The sequence below is a fragment of the Ostrea edulis genome, chromosome 5, assembly GCF_947568905.1.
Source record: "Ostrea edulis chromosome 5, xbOstEdul1.1, whole genome shotgun sequence".
In the NCBI taxonomy this organism is placed as follows: domain Eukaryota; kingdom Metazoa; phylum Mollusca; class Bivalvia; order Ostreida; family Ostreidae; genus Ostrea; species Ostrea edulis.
Window position 1 is genome coordinate 28,231,143 of NC_079168.1, and position 23,506 is coordinate 28,254,648.

At 36.7% G+C, this 23,506-nt stretch overlaps 2 protein-coding genes across 2 annotated transcripts in view; one reads left to right on the forward strand and one right to left on the reverse strand.

The window, feature by feature from the left end:
- LOC125651655 (putative gamma-glutamylcyclotransferase CG2811) overlaps window positions 1–2,749 on the reverse strand; it is a 3,604-nt gene extending 855 nt beyond the window's left edge. The window contains exon 1 of the mRNA XM_048880353.2: window positions 2,389–2,749. Within this exon, the coding sequence (XP_048736310.2) occupies window positions 2,389–2,580 (192 nt within the window). The 5' untranslated portion in view covers window positions 2,581–2,749. The remainder of the gene's footprint in view (window positions 1–2,388) is intronic.
- Window positions 2,750–5,830: 3,081 nt separating this feature from the next.
- The window catches only part of LOC125651233 (uncharacterized), a 58,886-nt gene continuing 41,210 nt past the window's right edge, over window positions 5,831–23,506 (forward strand). The window contains exons 1-16 of the mRNA XM_048879813.2: window positions 5,831–6,178; window positions 6,598–6,752; window positions 8,691–8,922; window positions 9,264–9,369; window positions 9,447–9,546; window positions 10,504–10,599; window positions 10,704–10,754; window positions 11,163–11,247; window positions 11,522–11,581; window positions 14,223–14,399; window positions 15,739–15,877; window positions 18,774–18,882; window positions 21,317–21,389; window positions 21,873–22,028; window positions 22,406–22,545; window positions 22,686–22,922. Of these exons, the coding sequence (XP_048735770.2) occupies window positions 5,831–6,178; window positions 6,598–6,752; window positions 8,691–8,922; window positions 9,264–9,369; window positions 9,447–9,546; window positions 10,504–10,599; window positions 10,704–10,754; window positions 11,163–11,247; window positions 11,522–11,581; window positions 14,223–14,399; window positions 15,739–15,877; window positions 18,774–18,882; window positions 21,317–21,389; window positions 21,873–22,028; window positions 22,406–22,545; window positions 22,686–22,922 (2,264 nt within the window). The remainder of the gene's footprint in view (window positions 6,179–6,597; window positions 6,753–8,690; window positions 8,923–9,263; window positions 9,370–9,446; window positions 9,547–10,503; window positions 10,600–10,703; window positions 10,755–11,162; window positions 11,248–11,521; window positions 11,582–14,222; window positions 14,400–15,738; window positions 15,878–18,773; window positions 18,883–21,316; window positions 21,390–21,872; window positions 22,029–22,405; window positions 22,546–22,685; window positions 22,923–23,506) is intronic.

Below are 23,506 nucleotides of genomic sequence, written 5' to 3' on the forward strand. Positions count from 1 at the left end.
CTAAAAGAAATTAATATTGGCGATTTTGAACTTTGAATGTATGATTATTTATTTTTTATCTCTTTTGCATTATTATTTCATAATACAAATTTTGTTTATTCTGATGCTTTTTATATCATATACTTGATTTAACTGGAAAATGATTTCAGTGGAAAGTTATCTGTTCTTTATATTAAAGGGACATACTACAAACTACAGTTGTGATAGTTGAGAATTCAACAAAATTTTTAATTTTAAAAATATAGCTTGTTCATTTAAGAAATAAATTTTCGTTTTGAAAATACGTGAGGGTATGAACTGCAACTGATCATGTCGGAATACTTCATGAAAGGTGGAGATAAAGAACAGTGATTAATCTCCTATGCACAATACAAAATATAGAGTTGACCCCTGGATATACCAGAGGTGGGATCAGGTGCCTGGGAGGAGTAAGCATCCCCTGTCGACCGGTCACACCCGTCGTGAGTCCTATATCTTGATCAGATAAACGGAGTTATTCGTAGTGAAAATCAGTGTGCCAAAAACGGCTTAACAGTCGGTATGAAACACGTCAGACAGCACTTGACCCAATGCTAGGTTGTATTGGCAAATTTCTGTAGATCGTTATAACAACTATAGAATATGCGAAATGCTCATATTTAAAGGAGACTGTTGGAACCCCTGCACCACCAACTTGTTTGTCAGTAAATGTAGCCTTTGTCGATTTAAAAACTGACCATACGAAGAACAAGCTCTTGCGTATCGAATCAGTTGAGAGATATAAACACCATATGCAACTGATAATGGAATATTGCTTAATAAATGTGGGAAGTTGACGATGGAGAAGCTGAAATCACCCCGTTTGTCATAAACTTGAGTTGTTACTTTGCCGTTAATATCTACTTTCAATAAAATATCCAAGTATGAAGCAGAAGTGGACGACTCTGTGGTGTCTTTTATTTCGAGTTCATTGGGATATATCGAATCGACATATGAATGAAAATTATTATTGTTAATAGATAATACGTCGTTGATATATCTAAATGTCGAATTGAAGGCCACAGCAAGAGATTTTTTCTTCTCACGTAGAAGTTTTTGAATAAACTCTGCTTCATACGAATATAAAAACAGGTCAGATAACAAAGGAGCACTATTTGTGCCTATGGGGATTCCAACAGACTGCTGGAAGACCTGACCACCAAATACCACGAAGATATTAATGAGGAACTCCAGCATATTCTTTGTTTCAACTTCAGAGTATTTGTGCGTGGAAACAGCTAGAGTGGTGTTTAACAGAGTAATTTTTTGGATGACTGATCACTAGATAGGAATATTTGCGTTTTCCTTTTTGTTGAAGAAGCAACTGTTTATGTTAAAACGTCTAGTCTTTAATTTATCGTGAGGAATGGTCGTGTAAAGTGTTGAAAAGTCATACATCATTCATGAAGCGCGTTTGAAATAAACATTGTACTTTCATATAAAATCTATCTGAATTTAATACATGACTACATACACTTCACTCTTTTTGTTTACAAAATATAATTAATCATAGAATAGATGTAACCACGTACTGTATTTATCGGTATTCATACGTGCATTATTATTTTATTTTTACAGTTCTGCACCGCGTTATTGAGGAAATAGCCACCATTGGAATTTTTAGATAAACTGTACATGTATATCAAAGGCAAAAGCATTTCTTAGTATTATTAGTTATGATGGCCATTTCAGTGGAGGATCCAAAGGGGGGGGGGGGGGTCCGGGAGTTGTACCCCTTCCGCCCTTTCGTCAGAAAAGTTTGCTAGAAAAGGGTAAAAATTACGCATTTTGAGGGTAAAAACCACAATTATTGGTAGACCCACCCCCCCTTTCAAAAATTCCTGGATCCGCCCCTGCATTTGAAAATAGATATATCCGGTGAGGTTTATGCAACATCAGGTCTTTAAACTCGACAGATCATGACACGACTTTTAAATTCACAACAGTATCAACGTAACATTTATTTAGCTCCACACTAAAAGAAAATGAAAAGTGATAAATTGAAATGACACGTGGGGGTTTTAAGCAATAGTTAAAAATGTTTTATAGTAAATGTGAAATTGAGAGGCTGAATATCTTTCTGATTGCATGCAATGTACAATGCATATATCTAAAATGCGTACGATGTATATATATACTTATAAGACTGCGTGATATGAAAATACGTCTCTCTCTCTCTCTCTCTCTCTCTCTCTCTCTGTTAATATAAATACATAAATAGGGGTGGACTGCCAGAGATCCACCTCTCCTTTATCCCTCCTCCCACCCATTTTCACCTTTATATCTTTTTTCTCCCTTCTCTTTGTTCACTTTGATATTGGTCTTGAAAATACCAAACAAAACTTTAAAATTTTAAATGATAAAACTTACCACTGCGTTGTGTGCATCGGGCGCGTCCAGCAAAAACGGGATTTTAAAGAGACTTTCTACAACCAGTGGATATTTTGTCTCGGTCACTCCTGTGCCCTCAAATACACACTCCCCTGCTTGTATCCAGGCCAACATATGGTGATGGTTTGGTTGTCCTTTCTTCAAAGTCCCATACAAAAAAACACGGTGCATTTTTATACCAGTAATGCGCAATAATCTGATTAAGTTGCCGCTGAAAGTGTCGAAAAGAGAAACGTACAGTCAACCCAAATTTCGAACCTGTGAATATATACATATTCTATTTTTGGTTACTTTATAGGTACATCTATTATAACGGTCTGAGTATTATATCCACATCAGCGTCAATCAAGAATTTAAAAAAACCCACACAACTGAGACGAAAACTTCTTAACAAAATCGTGATTAAAATTTAATTTTCTGTTTGCATTCTACGAAGAAAAATTTCACACAAAAACTCTTATGATTACATGTACTACGTATGTAGTAAATGGTACATTTAGTGCAGTCACTGAGAGTCCAAGGAAATGTCTAGTTAGTCAGAGTAAGAGGATTTTATGCGGCTAAGTCCCTGGAAAAAATTGCATAGTGTAATTATAATATCAAAGTACTGATGGGAGTTGATTTTACGTAGATTTGCACCAGATGCTTCTGGGATTGAGAATTATTCTAAATAACGAAACAATAAAGAAGTTCACTTAAAAGTAAAAAAGTTTCGCATATGTCTACGCACATATAGACACTGGTAAGTAGTCTGGATTGTATTTTAATGTTCCAACATATCATATACATGTACTCTTAAAATTGCTCATTTTTGTCAAAATATGTCACTACATTAATATTCTATGCACAAGAACATTCTTGAAAAAATCCACACATAACCTAATAATTCTTAGGTTTATGCTAATTTTTTTTTTTTTTTTTTTTGCAACTCCTCTTAAAAGATTGACATGACTTCCTCAACTAAACAATTCCTCATTGCTTGAAGTGCAAGAACTTGTACTTAAACCTCAGACGTCTATTTATCCTTTATCTTTAAAATTATGTATGATCTTACTTAAAATTCGATTCCTAGAGCTCTATGCAGATCATCTAGGAAAATCTCGACGTACACAACTTCGTAAGCATCAAGAAATGACAGTGAAATATTTATGATTTATTCAATCTACTTTAATTCAATTGAAGATATCTTTAATTATTTACAATGCTTTTGTATAAGGAATTAATGCGTTCATCAATTCTTTTAAAGAGAGCAACAATTCAATTAAAGAGATCATTAATTCAATTGTGGATATGTTGAATTGAAGATATCTTTAATTATTTAGTTGCTCTCTCTAAAAGAATTATTGCTCTCTTCAAATGAATTAAAGATATCATTAATTCAATTGAAGGGAGCAATAATTGAATTAATGCGCGCATTGAATCCATTATTGCTCTCATCAAATGAATTAATGCGCGCATCAATTCAATTATTGCTCTCATCAATTGATTTAATGCGCACATTACATCAATTATTGCTCTCTTCAAGTGAATTGTAGCGCGCATCAATTCAATTGTTGATATCATTAATTCATTTGAAGAGATCATTAATTCAATTAAAGCGCGCATCAATTCAGCAGAAGAATTAATGCTATCATCAATTCATTTAATGCGCGCAATAATTCAGAATTGAAGATATCATTAATTATTTGAAAAGATCTTTAATTAAATTGTTGCGCTCATCAAATGAATTGATGATATCTTCAAATAATTGAAGATATCTTCAATTATTTGAGTTTATGTTAATTACCAGTGGGCTATGAAAAGAGCCTGATGTCATCACCTGTTACCAGAACTTTTAAACGGAAAGAAAACCGAGAATTATTGTTTATATCATGTGATTATATTGTCACGTGATTTCAAGTGTTGACAGAGGTGTATGGGAAGCTTGCGTAACGCGCCCTCTGGTGAGAGAATGCCAGTTTCCCCCGAATTCTTAGTGGGAGTCTTTCTTCGATGCCAATAATTCCCCTCATTGACAAGAATCCTCACGTGATTTGGACGCATTTGTATCATGTAAAGCGTCCCCCTTTCCTATTATTTTCCCAAATATAAGGAAGATTCATTGAGAATTTTTAAACTCGTTTTTCGTGCCACTGTCCTGCCTATCCTTAAACAGCATTTTTTTTTTTACAATTCTAAAATTCTGGTACGATCATTACCCCCTTTTTTCCCTTTAATTTGTTTTTTAAACTGGAGGTACCTCGTAACTGACAATAATTATGTGGACTACGTCACAATTAATGTACTCCAATGATGCGGGCATACTTTAATGTCACAGAGTATACAAACTTTTTCATAAGGACTTGTCACTTTTTGGGGTGAAAAGGTTTCAGTACTACATACTGATCACAGTCAATTCTGTTATCATAGTACTTAACAGTTGGTACCTCTGCAGAAAATATTACACAGTATTATTAGCGTTGATCGACGCTCGCTCTGAACGGAAGATGGAGATTCGCATTAGAATATTGGTGTTCATTGTCGTGCAAGGTAAGAGTATAATCTTCTCAAAAGACGAAATCGTTTTCTAACAGTGCTAGAGGTCTTCATAATTCTCGTAGATAACGGCATGGCCATATCAGACTGTCACTGTCGGAAGATTAAGTGCAATATTTAGGTGTAATGCAAGAGCTCCTGCTAATTTTGTTCCGACAAACTACGAAAAATATCATTAGATTATTGTAATTAATTACATAATTGAAGTGTGATTAATAAAAGGAAATTTAATGGAGACAAGAATAGATTTAATAACAATAATTCCAAATTTTCTTAGCATTCATTATCTCTACTCTTTGATGCTCTATTTATAGATTACAAGCACTCTGGTGACAATATAGAAATTCTGCATGGAGGGTATTATCGTCTGTTTGTCTATCTTCAACTTAACCTTGGTTCTATGGAGAAGGGTTGAGAAGGGCATTATATGGCCCCCATTTTGAGAAATCATTGAGTAAACCAGATCAATTTAAAATTTTTCAGATCATGTTTATATCAAAATCCAAGTTTACGGGAAGGTTACAAAGTTGATGAAAATGTTCGATGGGGGGGGGGGGGGGGGGGGGGGGGGGGGGGGGGGCAAAATTTGACAAATCCGAAGCCAATGTTGCAGAAAATTGCCTCTCAAACTTTAATGTTTTGTACAACTGTATTAGCTCCCACTTCACCAAAGGCACTTTATTTTTCCTAAAATGTGTGAGACATAAAAAAGACTACGCCATTTTCTTCCGTAGTACCACAAGACTGCACTAGGGTTGTGGGGTGAAAGTGTTACACCAACACATCTGTCAGACAGGACATCTCGTTTGTTCTCGCGTAACTTTGATAGCCATGTCGTTGTAGATTTTGGTAAAATTGCCCGTTTATCAACATTTTAAAATCCTATATGTTAACAATATTTTTTTTATGTGACATTTTCTTTCAAGAAGTGTTTCTTTTCGATCCATCATCATCGATATCCTTTGAACTGAACATAAGCTTGGCCGACGGAAGTTACACTCTGGGAGCTGGGAGCCAAACTTTCTTGACGTCATCTGACGCATTCTTTAATGTCGGGAAGATCACATACAAGTTGACTGACCAAAGCCTGAAATTCACAGGTCGTCAGATGTTTAGTGGGAGCGACCAACATGGAAATTACGAGGTTGTGAAATTGTTTTACCTAGCTGGTAAAGCGAACATTTCAACTTCATTTACAATGTATGAGGATTGCGATGCTGTCATATTTACACAGGTAAAATCAACTGAAGGGAACATACAATTCTTTTATTTGTTATAACAGTGTACATGTATCTTATAACTCAACGGAACATACAATTCTTTTATTTGTTAACTGTGTACATGCAGAGGTGGGATCAGGTGCCTAGGATGAGTAAGCATCCCCCGTCGACCGGTCACACCCGCCGTCAGCCCTATATTTTGATCAGAAAGCGGAATTATCTGTAGTCAAAATCAGTGTGCCAATAACGGCCTAACAATTGATCGGCATGAAACACGTCAGACAGCATTTGACCCAATGATAAGTTGTATTGGCAAACTAGATCCTTATAACGACCATATAATTATTTTATAATTGATAACTAAATGGAACATACATTTTTTTTTAAATTTGTTAACTGTGTATCCTTCAACTGAATGACTGTTATACTGCAGACATATCATAATGGAGCAAATGAAACCAAGGCCAATTCCTACGACCAAACGATATCTGGATTTCCGAGTGTTAAGGTGGACAGCTATGACACAGACCTTGGATATCTGTCATTTGATGGCTTCATGGCAGGGGACACCAAAAAGCACATAGGACGGTAGGGGCATTGCTTCTTAATTCAAAATATTTTCATTGAGAACCTAAATTTTCATATGCAAACTGCATAATGAACACGCCCAGTTGGCTAAGCTAGCTTTACCATCTTGCTAGAGAACAGGTGTGTGGCCCCGTCGTCAGGTATATCCTGTTTTTATTGTTTCGGCGCTGTCTATCACTGTCCACTACAGACTCCAGAGTTGCGCCCCCTGGGATGATCAGGTCCCAGCCAATCTCCAGTCCCAGCCTGGAACCACTTCAATCCCCAGTTACGAATGATGGCAACTTATTTCATTGTTACATAGTGTATCTTTGATGCCCTTCTGCTATATGTTTACGACAGTCACACAAAAACAAACATCCTGTGTTTACGACAGTCACATAAAAACAAACCTCCTGTGTTTACGACAGTCACATAAAAACAAAGATCCTGTGTTTACGACAGTCACACAAAACCAAACCCCCTGTGTTTACCACAGTCACATAAAAACAAACCTCCCGTGTTTACGACAGTCACACAAAAACAAACATTCTGATAAATCTTACAATACTTCATTTCGACTAAACATCTGTCTACACTCCCCATACATTCTGCTGGTAGTGGAAACTAAACCCTGTTACTTGCCTCTTGTACTTTTGTACATGCATATAATCAATTCTCGTATGGCACCTAGCGGAATGCGTTGTGTCGTAGAACTTCCAGTTTCTGGATTGTAATAGTTGTATGTAAGGTGAAGATAACGAACAGTAATCAATCTCGTAACTCTTATAAGCAATACGAAATAGAGAGTTGGGCAAACTTCATGCTTTTTTTTGTAGGCCTAGTCGCCAATCCACTTTCATGGTCAAATTCCAAATATCATCTACACTCTCGCCACGGGTTTGTTCGTCTCCCTTGATAAGTTTACAAAACTAAGGCCTCTTACACGTTAGAAAGCATTTGATGACAGTTTGTATTGGCAAACTAGATTGTTATAACGACCATAGAATATGTGAAATGTTGATTTTAAATGAAACTCCTGTAACATCATCTTGCTTTTAAGTACCCTGTCTCGATTTGAAAATTGATCATACGCTGAACAAGCTCTTAAGTATCGAATCAGTTGAAATAAATAAACACCATATGCAGGTGATAATGGGGGTATTGCTTCATATACGATTATATGGGAAATTGACGATGGAGAAACTGAAATCATCCCGTTTATCATAAGATTGAGTTGTTAGTTTGCTGTTAAGATCTATGTTCAATACAATTTCTAAAAAGTGCGAAGCAGATTTGGGGAATTCTGTGGCGTCCTTTATTTCGAGTTCACTGGAATATATTGAATCAACAAATAGATTGGAAAAAATATTCTTAATAGATAATACGTCGTCGAAATATCTAAATGTCGAGGCCACAGTAATAGATTTTTCCTTATTATGTTGAAGCATTTGAATAAATTCTGCTTCATAGGAATATAAAAACCGGCCAGCTAACAAAGGAGCACATTGCGTGCCCAAGGGATTTCCAACATATTGTTGGAAGACCTGATCACCAAAGACTACGAAAGTATTGTCAATGCTGAATCTTCCTTTGGTTGTTTCGACACTACCCACTAAAACCTTCGAAGGGGCTCTGATTGGGCCATCAAAATCAAGCCCGGAATTATAGGTTCCCCACTCATCGATTTCGCTGTTACTTCCTTATTTAAACTGGTATAAGACCAGCAAGCTACACTGCATCATGTTGGCTATATAGTTTCAGCATCACTATGAAAGACTACGAGAGGACCTGCATAGGCTATTTCTGTTTCTGGATCCTTCTGAGTATATCAATAAAATATGTTTAAGTTAAACTATCAAAGGTTTCCCGGTATTACATGATGATGTAGTTATAAACATTCTGAAAATGTTTCCAAGTATTTATGTATCTCAAAGGTGTTCTGCTCGTCTGTTTAAGGTGGAATTCTCAGACAGACGCCATTGGAGACGGACTACAGGGAGGACCTCTGGCAGTTTTTGACGAACAAAGAAGGACATTTCTTATTTCTCCGTTTTCAAACTTCATGGCATCGTCTGCTTGGCATGATTCAAATGGCAATATATTCTGGGGAATAATGGGAGGTGTCGACGAAGTTCCGGCGAATTACACATCAAGCACCATCATTTACTACGCTGATGGCATAAATAAGGTGATGTTACTCGTATATCAATTTTGGCGTTAAAATACATGTATATATGATATATGTTAGGCCGTTCTTTGCACACTGATTTTGACTACGGATAACTCCGTTTACTTGGTCAAGATATAGGGCTCACGGCGGGTGTGACCGGTCGACAAGGGATGCTTACTCCTCCTAGGCACCTGATCTCACCTCTGGTGTGTCCAGGAGTCCATGTTTGCCCAACTTTCTACTTTGTATTGCTTGTAGGATTTATGAGATTGATCACTGTTCATTATCTTCACCTTTCATGTATATACTGAAAAAAAAAACTCGCAAGTAAAAGCGATTTCCATGGTATGTCATTACAGGCATTTGATGGTTGGGGACAATTTCTTCAGAAACAGTACGGAAAGAAGGACTGGTATGCTTGGGAAGACTCCACTATCATTTTCCTGGGATATTGGTCAGACAATGGTGCGGGATGTTTATATTCACCCGATTCGATGAACGCAGTATTTGATGAATCAGTCAGAACGTTTATTTTCTTACAGGGGGATACTATTACTTTAATACGGAACCAAACAAAACATACGAGCAGACGATGGTGGATCTCATTAACCATGAGGTCAACTCTTTGGGAATACCTATTGGGTATACATTATACAGTGAATATAATTGCGACTGACACTATTATAATTAATTGCTGTTTATGATTATATGATTCATTATACAATACATATTTGTATATAACGAAGTAAAATTTTATGCCAGCATGCAACGTTGTTTCAACGTTGATTTAAAGTGGAATAAAACAACCAAATTCAACATCAATCTAACGTTTTTGACTTTGAAAAATCAATCAGCATTTTGTTTACATTTAAACGGCGTGAAGGGTGCAAGATACACATTATTTCAACCGCGAAATTTCAATTCATATTACTGGTATTTCAACTTTAAATCCACAACATGTCTCTGATCTAAAGAGACATGATTTTCAATGGCGAACCCCAAACGATTTTTAAACAAGCTAAAAAATCAGTATATTCCAACGTAGAAATATCGATGCAGTTTTGTTTTAAATCGGAAGATTTTTTCTTGTAATCTTGCAAAAATTAACTTGAGGTTAAATATTGCCAATGTTTGTCCTTTAGTTGAAAAGTAACATCTTTAACATAATTGTTTTACATATTTAACATTATGATACTAAGGTATGCACTTATAACTATGGATATCATATCCTTATTGTCCGATGCCGAACAGTCTCGATTACTTCACATGCGACATAAATGAAACAAACTTGAAAAATTTACGTCACATTTAAAAGTGACGTTGAAACAACGTTAAAATCGTGAACTTAGACTTCTATATTCATCCAGTTTTAACGTTAATGCAATGTTGAAGGTGGACATTGGTTTAAGGTTTAGATGCCTGTTTTGGCTGCTTGATTAGCTGCCCCTACTATCACTTCATTACCACCATAAATGTATTATACTGAGAACTTGTTTGAAATATAAGAAAGCAGAATTCCTATTACTGTCCGTTAAATGACCGTTTAAACGAGAAATTCTTATGTGTATGTGTGTGTGTGTGTTGTTGTTGTTGTTGTAGGTATGTGCAGTATGACTCCTGGTGGTACTACACAGGGGCCGGAAATGGTGTAAAAACTTGGCAACCCAGACCAGACATTTTTCCTGACGGACTCGAGTAATGATTCGTTTGATATTGAAAGTCTTGTCCGAGGTACACGAAATCATTTAAGCTACCTGACTATCTTGCAAGAAATGACTAAATGAAGAATTCCATTACAGATACATGTTTAAAACCACAAACATGCCGGTGGCATTACACAGTAAATATTGGTAAGTTAAGGCGAAATCAATCATTTTCGTACTATTGTAATTAAGTTCATGCATAAGTTTTTTCTTGGTGTGAAAATATGTACTAAGCAAATTGTTAAACTATTTCCTCGCCTTTCAGTTTAGTTCCTTGTTCCGCTCGGTACCAAATATCATGGTTCTCCAAGAAAAATTATAATCTATGCTTCTTTTTTTTTTTATTCCTGGCATAGTCATCCCCAAAAGTCGCAAATCCCCAATGAATCAATCAACTACTACAACACTTCAACTGCGCAATCGTGACCTCGCCAACTTATTTTTTCCCTAAACACGAAAATCTGAACCAACGAAAATTAGTTATTGTACTTCAGAAAATCAATGTAATAAAATTATGCACCTAACTAAGATAAAACATTCTCATTCTGATTAAAGGTCTGTAGACAACTCTTACGCTAAACAAAATGGTGGAAAGTATGATTTCCTTCTCGAGGATCTTGGCGCTCTTCCCCTACAGAGGGTAAGTGTCCCACGGTACTGTTGAAACCGTCGTGAGATCTTTGAATATGCCTTCACGTCAATATTGAATTACACGAGAATTTGTTCATTACAATGCATTAAAAATGCACTGGAGTTAACGAAATAGTTACATGGCACTGTATATTAGGAAGCAACAATAGGTTCAGTGCAATTCATACGTTTTCTATGTACTACTTTGGTTTAGTAGATACCAAAATAAAAAAGGACGGCAAACTGGCACCAGTACTTGTGATTTGAAATTCTTATTTCTTCAGGAGTTTTGGGAAGATTTGTTTAACAATGCTTCAAAATGGGGAATGTTCTTGTATGAACAAGTAAGTGAAATTTGACCAAAACTTACAAGATACAGAAACTATGATAATCATTCAATATCTTTTCAGAATGTGGAAAGCACTGTATTTTATATTGAATTATCTCTGTCTATGATATACATGTACTGTAAAACAACTTTTATTCGCGATTTACCAGTGATTTGGCTCGTGGCGACTATTATCGTAAAATCAAATGAAAGGGACATTGATGGACAGGTTGACGGCGAGAAATATTCGCAATGATAAGGTTCTTGCGAACCTCGCAAAAATTTCTCACACGCGAATGAAAGTTAATTTAAATGACCCTATATGTACGTAAGTATCGTTGTTTGTATGCTGTTTTAGGTTCCAATAGAGAAGTTTTCATAGTGATGTAGAGACGTTAATGCACGGCGCTCAGAATCGTAACAGTGAGGGATCTTTACAATACCAATACCTATTGTGACCTCCATTTTTAAGGTCAAATTTGAAAGACTCGCGAATTTTCTAATGTCGTGCACCTTGCGAATGTAGCGGTCAGCCGGATTCGATCACCGCGGTGGCCAGTTAGCTCAGTTGATAGAGCACCTGATTAGAGATTCAGGGGGCCCGGGTTCGAATCCCGGTCTGGTCTGTTGCATTTTCTCCCTTCTTGTTACATTTGGTGCCGTAGACCAGCCCCTGGAACTGACAGGTAAAAATGCCTGGCAGGGAAAAAAGGATCCTGGGTTGCTGTCTTCAGGTGTGAAGACATTTAACGAGGGAGGAGTGTAGCGGTCAGCCGGATTCGATCACCGCGGTGGCCAGTTAGCTCAGTTGATAGAGCACCTGACTAGAGATTCAGGGGCCCCGGGTTCGAATACCGGTCTGGTCCGTTGCATTTTCTCCCTTCCTGTTACACGAAGAACAGTAACTACCAATGTTAAGCGTTGAGTAGAGAATTTATCGAAAGCGAGTTCCCTACAAATGAAATCCATGGGCTCAACGAGAAATAAGGGGCGCAAAGCTGCATGTCCTATTTAAAATGGTAAACAAATGGTTTTCTCAAAAACGACGATACCACAATTTCGTACAATTAACAATAACTTCTTCATGTAGTATAGATGTAGTGGTCTCTAGTAAGGGGTCCACATACCTTTTACATTGAGATACGAGTGCAGTCTTTTATTTAGTATCGATCGTGAATAATCAGGCCAAACGAACATGCGCATTAAATAATTCTTAAGATGAATATACCACAATGCGTCCATTGGATTCAACTTTTATTTTAGTCCTTAAATATGTAAAATCATTTAACACCCTTGATGCAAAGTAGATATTCTTTATAAAATTTATAATGCAGAATTGGTGGTTTCTTTTTCTCTGTAGTTGAAGTATTCTGTGTTTACATTACTCTGTGTTTGCAGTATTCTGTGTGTACAATACTCTGTGTATGCAGTATTCTGTGTTTACAGTATTCTGTGTTTGCAGTATTCTGTGTATGCAGTATTCTGTGTATGCAGTATTCTGTGTTTACAGTATTCTGTGTTTACAGTATTATGTGTTTGCAGTATTCTGTGTATGCCATATTCTGTGTATGCAGTATTCTGTGTTTGCAGTATTCTGTGTTTGTAGTATTCTGTGTATGCAGTATTCTGTGTATGCAGTATTCTGTGTTTGTAGTATTCTGTGCTTGCAGTATTCTGTGTTTGCAGTATTCTGTGTATGCAGTATTCTGTGTTTGTAGTATTCTGTGTTTGCAGTATTCTGTGTATGCAGCAGTATTCTTTGTTTACAGTATTCTGTGTTTGTAGTATTCTGTGTTTGCAGTATTCGGTGTTTCCAGTATTCTGTGTATGCAGCAGTATTCTTTGTTTGCAGTATTCTGTGTTTGCAGTATTCTGTGTTTGCAGCAGTATTCTGTGTTTGCAGCAGTCTATGTTTACAGTATTCTGTGTTTCCAGTATTCTGTGTTTGCAGCAGTATTCTGTGTTTGCAGTATTTGTGTATGCAGTATTCTGTGTATACAGTATTCTATGATTGCAGTATTCTGTGTTTGCAGTATTCTATGTTTGCAGTATTCTGTGTTTGCAGTATTCTGTGTTTGTAGTATTCTGTGTATGCAATATTCTGTGTTTGCAGTATTCTATGTTTGCAGTATTCTGTGTATCCAGTATTCTGTGTTTGCAGTATTCTGTGTTTGTAGTATTCTGTGTATGCAATATTCGGTGTATGTAGTATTCTGTGTTTACAGTATTCTGTGTTTGCAATATTCTGTGTTTGCAGTATTCTGTGAATGCAGTATTCTGTGTTTGCAGTATTCTGTGATTGTAGTATTCTGTGTTTGCAGTATTCTGTGTATGCAGTATTCTGTGTATGCAGTATGCTGTGATTGTAGTATTCTGTGATTGTAGTATTCTGTGTTTGTAGTATTTTGTGTATGCAATATTCGGTGTATGTAGTATTCTGTGTTTACAGTATTCTGTGTTTGCAATATTCTGTGTTTGCAGTATTCTGTGAATGCAGTATTCTGTGTTTGCAGTATTCTGTGATTGTAGTATTCTGTGTTTGCAGTATTCTGTGTATGCAGTATGCTGTGCTTGCAGTATTCTGTGTTTGTAGTATTCTGTGTATGCAGTATTCTGTGTTTGTAGTATTCTGTGATTGTAGTACTCTGTGTTTGCAGGACTGGTTGAACGGAGAACTATACAGAGTGCAGAAACTGAAGACGGATCTATATCTGGGAGAACAATGGCTGACGCAAATGCACGATGCGGCTGCCAAACAGTACAACTCCATCCAGTATTGTATGGCTAACCCCCGCCACATAATGCAGACCCTGACCCTCCCCTGGGTCACACAGGTTCTGATTACTATCACAGTACAAAGGTTACATCACAGTATAAGTTAAATGATTTCTTTTCAAGACGAGATTTTTACGTATCCATGAAATTAGGTAAAAAGCTTACCGGTACCTCAGCGTGACCAGTCCGCGAACTAATAGAAAATATGAAATGCTATCCAAGTTAGGCTAGTGTGAGTGACGATTTTCTCAGTTATTGATAATTCTTTCAAAAGCCTGGCGGCAACAACAACAAAGACGCCATCGTCAGTTCAATGTAGATAAAACTGTTGATGATCTTTTCTAATCTTAGTGACTTTGTTGTTGTCAGATTAGATGAGAGAGGATTAATGACTTTGTTGTCAGACTAGTGATGTTGAGGACCACTGAATGACTCTCTTCTTGACAGGCTAGATTGAGTGCGCATTATTACAATGTGATGTTACAAGTGGTTTAACAATCTCGTTTAAAGTAAGCAACTTCTATGGTTGTTATGACGATCTAAGTTGCCAATACAACCTGTCATTGGATCAAATGCTGTATGACGTGTTTCATACCAATTGTTACACCGTTCTTTACATGCTACGTTTACCTAATCAAGCTGTAGGGATCACGGCGGATGTGAATGGTTGACAGGGGATGGTTACTCCTCCTAGGCATGTGATCCCACCTTAGGTGTGTCCAGGGGTTCGTGTTAGTCTTTTCTTAATTTTGTATTCTTTATAGGAGTTATACTTCGACGAGTTTGGCTCCAGTTTTTAGCACTTTAGTTTTCCTTTTAGCTCTTACAAGTTTATTGTCATTTCGAATTTCCAAAATTTCGGCTTGAGCATCACTGAAGAGACATTATTTGTCGAAATGCGCATCTGGTGCATCAAACTTGGTACCGTATAAGTTTTACATTATGACCCCTTGGTCGAGGCCTCTGCTGGTGGACTGTTAGTCCCCGAGGGTCTCTGCAGCCCAGTAGCTAAGTACTTCGTTACTAGCTTGATAATACGGATGTATATTTAATTGCTGGGATAAAATTTAGAAATTCATTTCAAAATTAAGGATTATATCTCCCTCGTGCATAGCTCTGATCCTTGGACGAATTTGGCTCCAGTTTTTGGCACTTTAGTTTTCCGTATAAGTTTTACATGATATTGATCCCTGTTCGTTATCGTCAGTTTCATTAGGGATTTAAAGTTTCATCACTGACTTTCATTTCTAATGCCGGAAAGTTGTAGAAACACCTATAGAAGCACCTGAGCAAAAACTCAAATTACCTGTTACTATATACGGTAGGTTATGGGGACTATTGAATTAATGGTTTGTTCTTGTCAATTGAATTAAAACTTTCAATGACTTCTTTTGTCAGGCTAGGGTCAGCGAGGATTATCATCCCGGAGGAGAACAGTGGAGAATTGGTTTAACCTCATTGTTTGTTGGGGCTCTCGGGATACGACCATTCAAAGACACTTTCTGGACCACCAAAACCCAGCCTGGAGACACCTCAGGTATATACATGTATGTAAGGGCAGGTATGCTGACATGCATGTTCAAAGGACAGGTTTAAAACTTTTAGTACCAAGTTGGATTTTGAATTAATATCATGCATATATATTGTAGTCTATTTCTCAGATAGTCCAGCTGGACATGTCGTAACTGGTGATGTAACTGATGTTGATGTAGTTGAAAATTAGGTCCTGAAATCACTTATTTTAATAGGTCCTTAATTCAGAGAACCTCGGTCTATCACTTGGCGACAGAACTTCATTTCTGTTATGAATTCTGTTGAAGATTATGCAAGTCGATGGGCTAAATATGAAATAGAACTTGATATATTTTCAGAATGGATTAAAAGTATAAAAGGAATATTAAGATAAAGTGTTAGACATCTCAAAACAAAAGTGCATACCATATATCCTTCTGTGTTTAGTAAGCCAGATGTGATTAAAGAATTAGATAAGTTACATGAGGAATATGTTTTGGTTCCAGCTGACAAAGTTGTAATAGCATTGTCTTTGTTTGTAAGGCTCATTATTACACGTACAACTGTATTTTAAACGAACTTGGCATTGATTCCACTTTTGGTAATCGTACTTATACTTTAATTGCCCTTTCAAAAGATATATATCTTTAAAACCATGCTTGAGTTTTAGATACATTTAATATCCCAGTCAATGGAAGGGATGAATGAAAGGTGAAAATAACTCCTATAAGGAATATAAAATAAAGAGTTGGATAAATACGGACCCCTGGATATACCAGAGGTGGAACCAGGTGCCTAGGAGGAGCTAGCATCCCCCGACGACCGGTCACACCCGCCGCGAGCTCTATATCCTGATCAGGTAAACGGAGTTATTCGTAGTCAATATTAGTGTACCAAGAAGGGCCCAACAATCGGTATGAAACATGTCAGTCAGCATTTGACTCAATGATGGGTTGTATTGGCAAACTAGATTGTTATAAATACAATAGAATTTGCGAAATGCTGACTTTAAACCAAACTGTTGAAACCCCTGCACCATCAACTCGTTTGGCATTAGTCTGCCTCGATTTAAAAACTAATCACACACAGAACAAGCTCTTGCGTATCGAATCAGTTGAGAGATATAAACACCATATGCAGGTGATAATGGAATGTTGCTACATAAACCTGGGAAGTTGACGATGGAGAAGCTTAAATCATCCCGTTTATCATAAAGTTGAGTTGTTAGTTTGCCTTTAATATCTATTTTCAAAACAGAAAATATCTAAGTATGAAGCAGATGTGGATGACTCTGCCGTGTCTTTTATTTCGAGTTCACAGGGATATATCAAATCGACATATGAATGAAAATTAGCATTGTTATGAGATAAAAATGAATAAATATGAGTTATCGTACAAATGTACCTATAATGGATTCCTAAACTACATAAAAACCCTTACAAACAAAGATGCATTGCTGGATCCAGTAAGTGCTCTACAAAGCCCCTACCGTTGCTCCTCACGAAAATGTTAACATCTGTGAAGGAGAAACTTCACACGTACTGTGCCTCAACATATGCCAGAAGGATTGTAAATCAAATGTGGATTCTAAAAAAATTCTAAAGAACCTTTAGTAAATTTGAAATTGCAAAACTTCTCAAATCAACAACATCAATACGTATGACTTTTTAACACTACACACGATCATTTCTCACAACAAAGTAAAGGCTAGACTTTTTGACATCATAGACAGTTGTTTATTGAACAAAATGGAAAACAGAAATATTCATATGTAGTGATCAGTCAAAATAACTTTGCTAAACACCACTCTGTTTCAACGCACAAGTAAGCTGAAGTTGAAATAAAAATATGCCAGAGTTCCTCATTGACAATATCTTCGTGGTCTTTGGTGATCATGTCTTCCAACAGTCTGTTGGAATCCCCATGTGCACAATTTGTGCTCCTTTGTTAGCTGACCTGTCTTTATATTCGTATGAAGCAGAATTTATTTTAAAAAACTACTATGTAGGAAGAAAAAATATCTCCTTGTGGCCTTCAATTCGACATTTACATATATCGACGCCGTTTTATCTATAAACAATAATAATTTCATTCACATGTTGAGTCGATATATCCATGTGAACTGAAAATAAATGACATTAAAGTCCTGCACATCTGCTTCATACTTAGATATCTGATTCAAAATAGATATTAACGGCAAACTAACAACTCAACATTCTGACAAATTGGATGATTTCAGGTTCTCCGTCGTAAACTTCCCATATTTATGCAACAATATTCCATTATCACCTGCATATGGTGTTTATACCTCTCAACTGCTTCGAAAACGCAAGAGCTTGTTCTACGTATGATCAGTTTTCAAATCAAGGCAGTCTACTGACAAACAAGTTAGTGTTACAGGGATTTCAACAGTCTCATTTAAAGTCAGAATTTTGCAAATTCTATGGTCGTTATAATGATATAGTTTGCAAATACAAACTATCTTTGAGTCAAATACTATCTTACATGTTTCGGACGGATTTTTAGGCCGTTCTTGACACACTTATTTTGACTACTGATAACTCCGTTTACCTGATCAAGATATAGGGCTCACAGCGGGTGTGACCAGTCGACAGGGGATGCTTACTCCTCCAGGACACCTGATCCCACATATCTTAAATCTAAGGGTCAGTGTTTGCCCAACTCTTTAATTTGTATTCCTTAAAGGAGTTATGAGATTGATCACTGTTCGTTATCTTCACCTTTCATAATGGGGACTGTTCAATTCTTTGTAATGCACCCTTGGAATTTTTATCAATAGATAGCTAGGAATAAAAAAACAAAACAAACAAGAAATGTCTCCTTACTCATCGATGTAAAATATATGCGATATTTTAATTGCATCTAATATGTTTTCATTCTCATTTTGTTTTGACTCCCAGGGAAGACAGAACCCTATAGCGCCTTGAATGCCGTGGTATCCACGCTATCTATGGGTCCCGTGGGGCCCAGTGACAAGATTGGAGCTATTAACGCCTCGTTGCTGATGCGGTATTCTCCCTTTGATGCTTTTACTGAATTCATCTTTTAAGTCTTCCATGTCAAAAAAGTTTACCAATTAGGATTGAAAAAGGGCGTATGCATCTCCCCTTTTCTCCCACCTCCCTCCCTCCGTCTAACCTTTCCCTTTCCCACTTCTCCCCTTTACATTGTCCGCCCCCAATGCATTACTCTCAGTGCTACTGTTGCCATAAGAAAAAAAATATTTACAGAAGAAATCATAATTTTACCCCCGAAAGCGAAGTATAAGAGGTATATTGGATTCGGCATGTCCGTCTGTCTGTCCGTAGACATAGTTTTGCCCGTACATGTTCTAAAAACTAGTGAAGATATGCAACTGATATTTGCATATGGATTGAACAATTTCTTTCAATTTACAGGCGTTTTTCTACTTATAGCTTTAGTCATTTTTTAAACTGAGAAGAATATATCTTAAAACTTTATGAAACGATTTGATTTAAACGTTGTAAATACATTGTTCTTAGAGTAAAGTTATGCATTTCTTATTCTAAATTAGAATATTTAAAGTTTGAAAAAGTTATGTCAATTTCTATTTTAATTTTCAAAAAAAAAAAAAAAAAAAAAAAAAAAAAAAATCAAAAAGAAATTAAAAGGTTTGAATCAGACCTTTTACCTTCATTTCTATTAAGAAAAATAACATTTATGTCCCTTAGATTTTGAATTATATTTTATTTTGATCAGGTCTTCCAACAGTCTGTTGGTATTCCCACGGGTACGAATTGTGCTCCTTTGTTAGCTGACCTGTTTTTAAATTGATATGAAGTAGAATTTATTCAGAAACTTAATAGATAATAAGAATATTAATACCATATTTATATAGCACCCTTTTCATACACTATGTACTCTCAACGGTGCTTTACAATGCATATATACCTTACAACAGAATTTATACTCATAATACATAGAAAATAAATAAAACATTAAAAAACAATGATATAAAAGGCGTTATCACATGTAAACAGTCCGTAGCTGTCCCTATCGTGATTGTACATATAACACATGAAAACACAAGATACCATAAATATGCTAGATAAGAATAAACATCAGTTTCAGGGCGTATTAAAATAATAATGAAATACACACTCGCACACCCAGCATATAATGTCTCAGTTATAATACATTAAAACGCACAGTCAAAACAGATAAAATAATCTTAATGCACTGAAACAGCAAACACGAATGACTGAAATGAGAGAAACTAGTTCTGGAAAACTTGATGGAAAAAAGTGTTTTCAGTGACTTCTTGAACGCACACAGTGTTCTACAGTCCCTTACATGTTCTAGAAGGGCATTCCACAGATTTGGAGCTATTTTTCTGAAACATCGATCCCCATACGTAACGGTTCGACTTTTTGGAACATTCAGAGTGACCGATTGTTTTATAGACCTAAGATTTCGGGTAGGCATATATACCTCTAGTAATCGTTTGATATAAATTGGGCACTCATCCGGTAAGGCTTTGTAAGTATAAGTATCTTCTACTTGAGAAGAAAAAATCTCCTTCAATTTGACATTTAGATGTATCGATGACGTCAATTTCTCATAGCAATATTCCATTATCACCTGCATATGGTGTTTATATATCTCAACTGATTCGACACACAAGAGCTTGTTCTGCGTATGATCAGTTTTTAAATCGAGGCAAGTTACTGACAAACAAGTTGATGGTACAGGGGTTTCAACAGTTTCGTTTAAAATCAGCATTTCGCAAATTCTATGGTTGTTATGACGATCTAGTTTGCCACTACAACCTATCATTGGGTCAAATGCTGTCTGACGTGTTTCATACAGATTGTTAGACCGTTCGTGGCACACTGATTTTGACTACGGATAACTCCGTTTACCTGATCAAGATATAGGGCTCACGGCGGGTGTGAGCGGTCGACAGGGGATGCTTGCCTACTCCTCCTAGGCACAAATCCCACCTCTGGTGTGTCCAAGGGTCCGTGGTTGCCCAACTATCTATTTTGTATTGCTTATGGGGTTTATGAGATTGATCACTGTTCGTTGTCTTCACCTTTCATAGTGATTGTATGAATATTTTTATTTTTTATGTATCCATTTTCTGTTAGCATAGGGGTTTCATACTCTAGCATTTTTAAAACTATGTACCGACTTAAGAGAAATGATAATAAACAATTATATTCTCTGAAAATTCTATTGGTATAGTGGATCACCGGATATATTTTAATATTTGATCGATTTATTGATTTTTAAAGCAACATTTTCAATATAAAAAATGATATACTAAATGACCATTTGATTAGACAACTCTGGTTTGATCTGAAGAAGTCCGTTTTATGCATTATATAGTGTGCCCGGCGGGGGTATTAGTCCCGAAAGAACAGTTCTAGTTACGACTTGAATCTGAGTGAATACATTTTTGTTTGCATGATTTCTGCAGTTGCTGTGGTGAATATGGACATATTTACAAACCAAGCCGACCCATAACCGCTACCGATCTCCAAATCACACAGGTACAAAAAAAAAATCAAGATTTGTGTACTGGCATCAGAATTTATATGCTGTCTGACCTGATTGTTAAACCGGCACACTGATTTTGACTGGGCTCACGGCGGTTGTCACCGGTCGACAGGGGATGCTTACTCCTCGTTTTTGCAAATTCTCTTGTCGTTTAATATAATGATTTGATTTGCACATTTAAGCTATCACTGGATCGAATGCCGTCTGACTGTGTTATACCAATTGTTGATTACGGGTTATTCTGTTTATCTGATCAAGCCAGAGGGTTCACGGTGGATTTAACCTCTGAGGCGTCTGATCCCACCTCTGTTCTGTCCAGGGGTCCGTGTTTGCCATTTTCATTTTGCATAATGTATCTTTTATAGGATTTATGAGATTGATCACTGTTCGTTATCTTCACTTGTTCAAACATAGGATTAATGATTCATTATGGAGCAGTGGTCTGCCACTTTATAGAATTTCCGTTATTTTGTTAGAAAGCTTTTGAGGATTTAGACATGGAGGTTTGGTGGACGTACACAGAAATCAAAGTTAACAGTACCGTCATCAATGTCAACTGGACGTGGGGCGTTGTCCTGGCCGTGGACACACCTCCCGGTCTCGTCCTTCACAAAGAGGATCTACATTTTATGGTGGGTACATGGTACGAATCGGGGCATCTTCGCTAGCCAAGGGTGACGATACACGGTGTTCCTCTTTCAAGAAGAGGAACACCGTGTATCGTCACCCTTGGCTAGCGAAGATGGAATCGGGGAGGTGACCGTCTTTTTCTTGAGAGGAAAATACACAGTTTTAGATTTTTACATTTGTTAAAAAATATTTCTTTTTAATTTTTATTAATTTAATTTGAATTTTGATCCCTTCCCTGGTATTAAGAATATCAGATCTGTAGCTTTATCTATTTTTCAACATAAAGGTAAGTATCTGTCATGAGGTCTGTCCGTCGTTCATTCCAACACAAGTGACAGTTCTTAGAATGACAATAAATGACGATGATTTTGATTTTCAGGATGACGGTAATGAGTATGGTGTGTTTAGTTACAAAGATCCCGGATCTTTCCAGACGTTTGATAATAATGGTCTACAACTCCACATCTGTACCAAAGACGAATTTTGTCTCTACCATTTCGCGCCAAAAATTACACACAGGTTTGGAAAAAATATGTTGCTTTTGAGTTGTCAGGTTTGATTGGAAAACGTTCAACGCTAGTCATTACAATGCAAAATACATTTTGAAACATTTTGTTAATTCGAATATGCAGAAATTACATTCCTTCTTTATCCCGCAGTGGACATGAAGTTTACCTTCTGGGAGAAATGCAGAAGTGGATGCCGGTAAATAATATGAGAATAGTAGGAATTAACTACTTAGCAGACGACCTTCTCATTAATATCTTTGGGAAATACCAAACCAATATCACCATGCATTACGTCATCGATGGAAAACTAACGAATGCCACTTGTCAGATCAAAAACAGATTGTGGAACTGTGTCTCGCTCATAAGTGGAAAATGCATCTATGATAATTCATATTAAAATTGCACAATATCAATTTTGTTTTAACCATTTATTTATTTTTTATCAAATGGGGAACAGTCAATGGTATGTTTTTAAAAACAATCATTAAATAAAGTATGATTCATTTACTACATGTGAGTGAGGAGGTACACAATGTTTTGTCTGTAATGTACCTGCTTCTCTGAATTAATAGACACTGCAAGACACATGTGACATAGCAACTTGACACAAAAGTCTCTACTTATTAAAAAACATCAAATCACAAAATTAGACCATAGAATGTGCGAAATGCTTGCCTTGGATATTACTGTTGAAACCTTTGTAACATCAACTTATTTGTCACCTGCCTATTATTTTCAACATGCCTCGATTCCCGTGGGGATCCGGGTTAGAATAGGTCCTCAGTACATTTTGCTTGTCGTAGAAGGCGACTAAATGGGGCGGACCTTCGGATGAGACCGTAAAAATCGAGGTCCCGTGTCACAGCAGGTGTGGCACGATAAAGATCCCTCCCTGCTCAAAGGTCATAGGTGCCGAGCATAGGCCGAAATTTTGCAGCCCTTCACCGGCAGTGGTGACGTCTCCATATGAG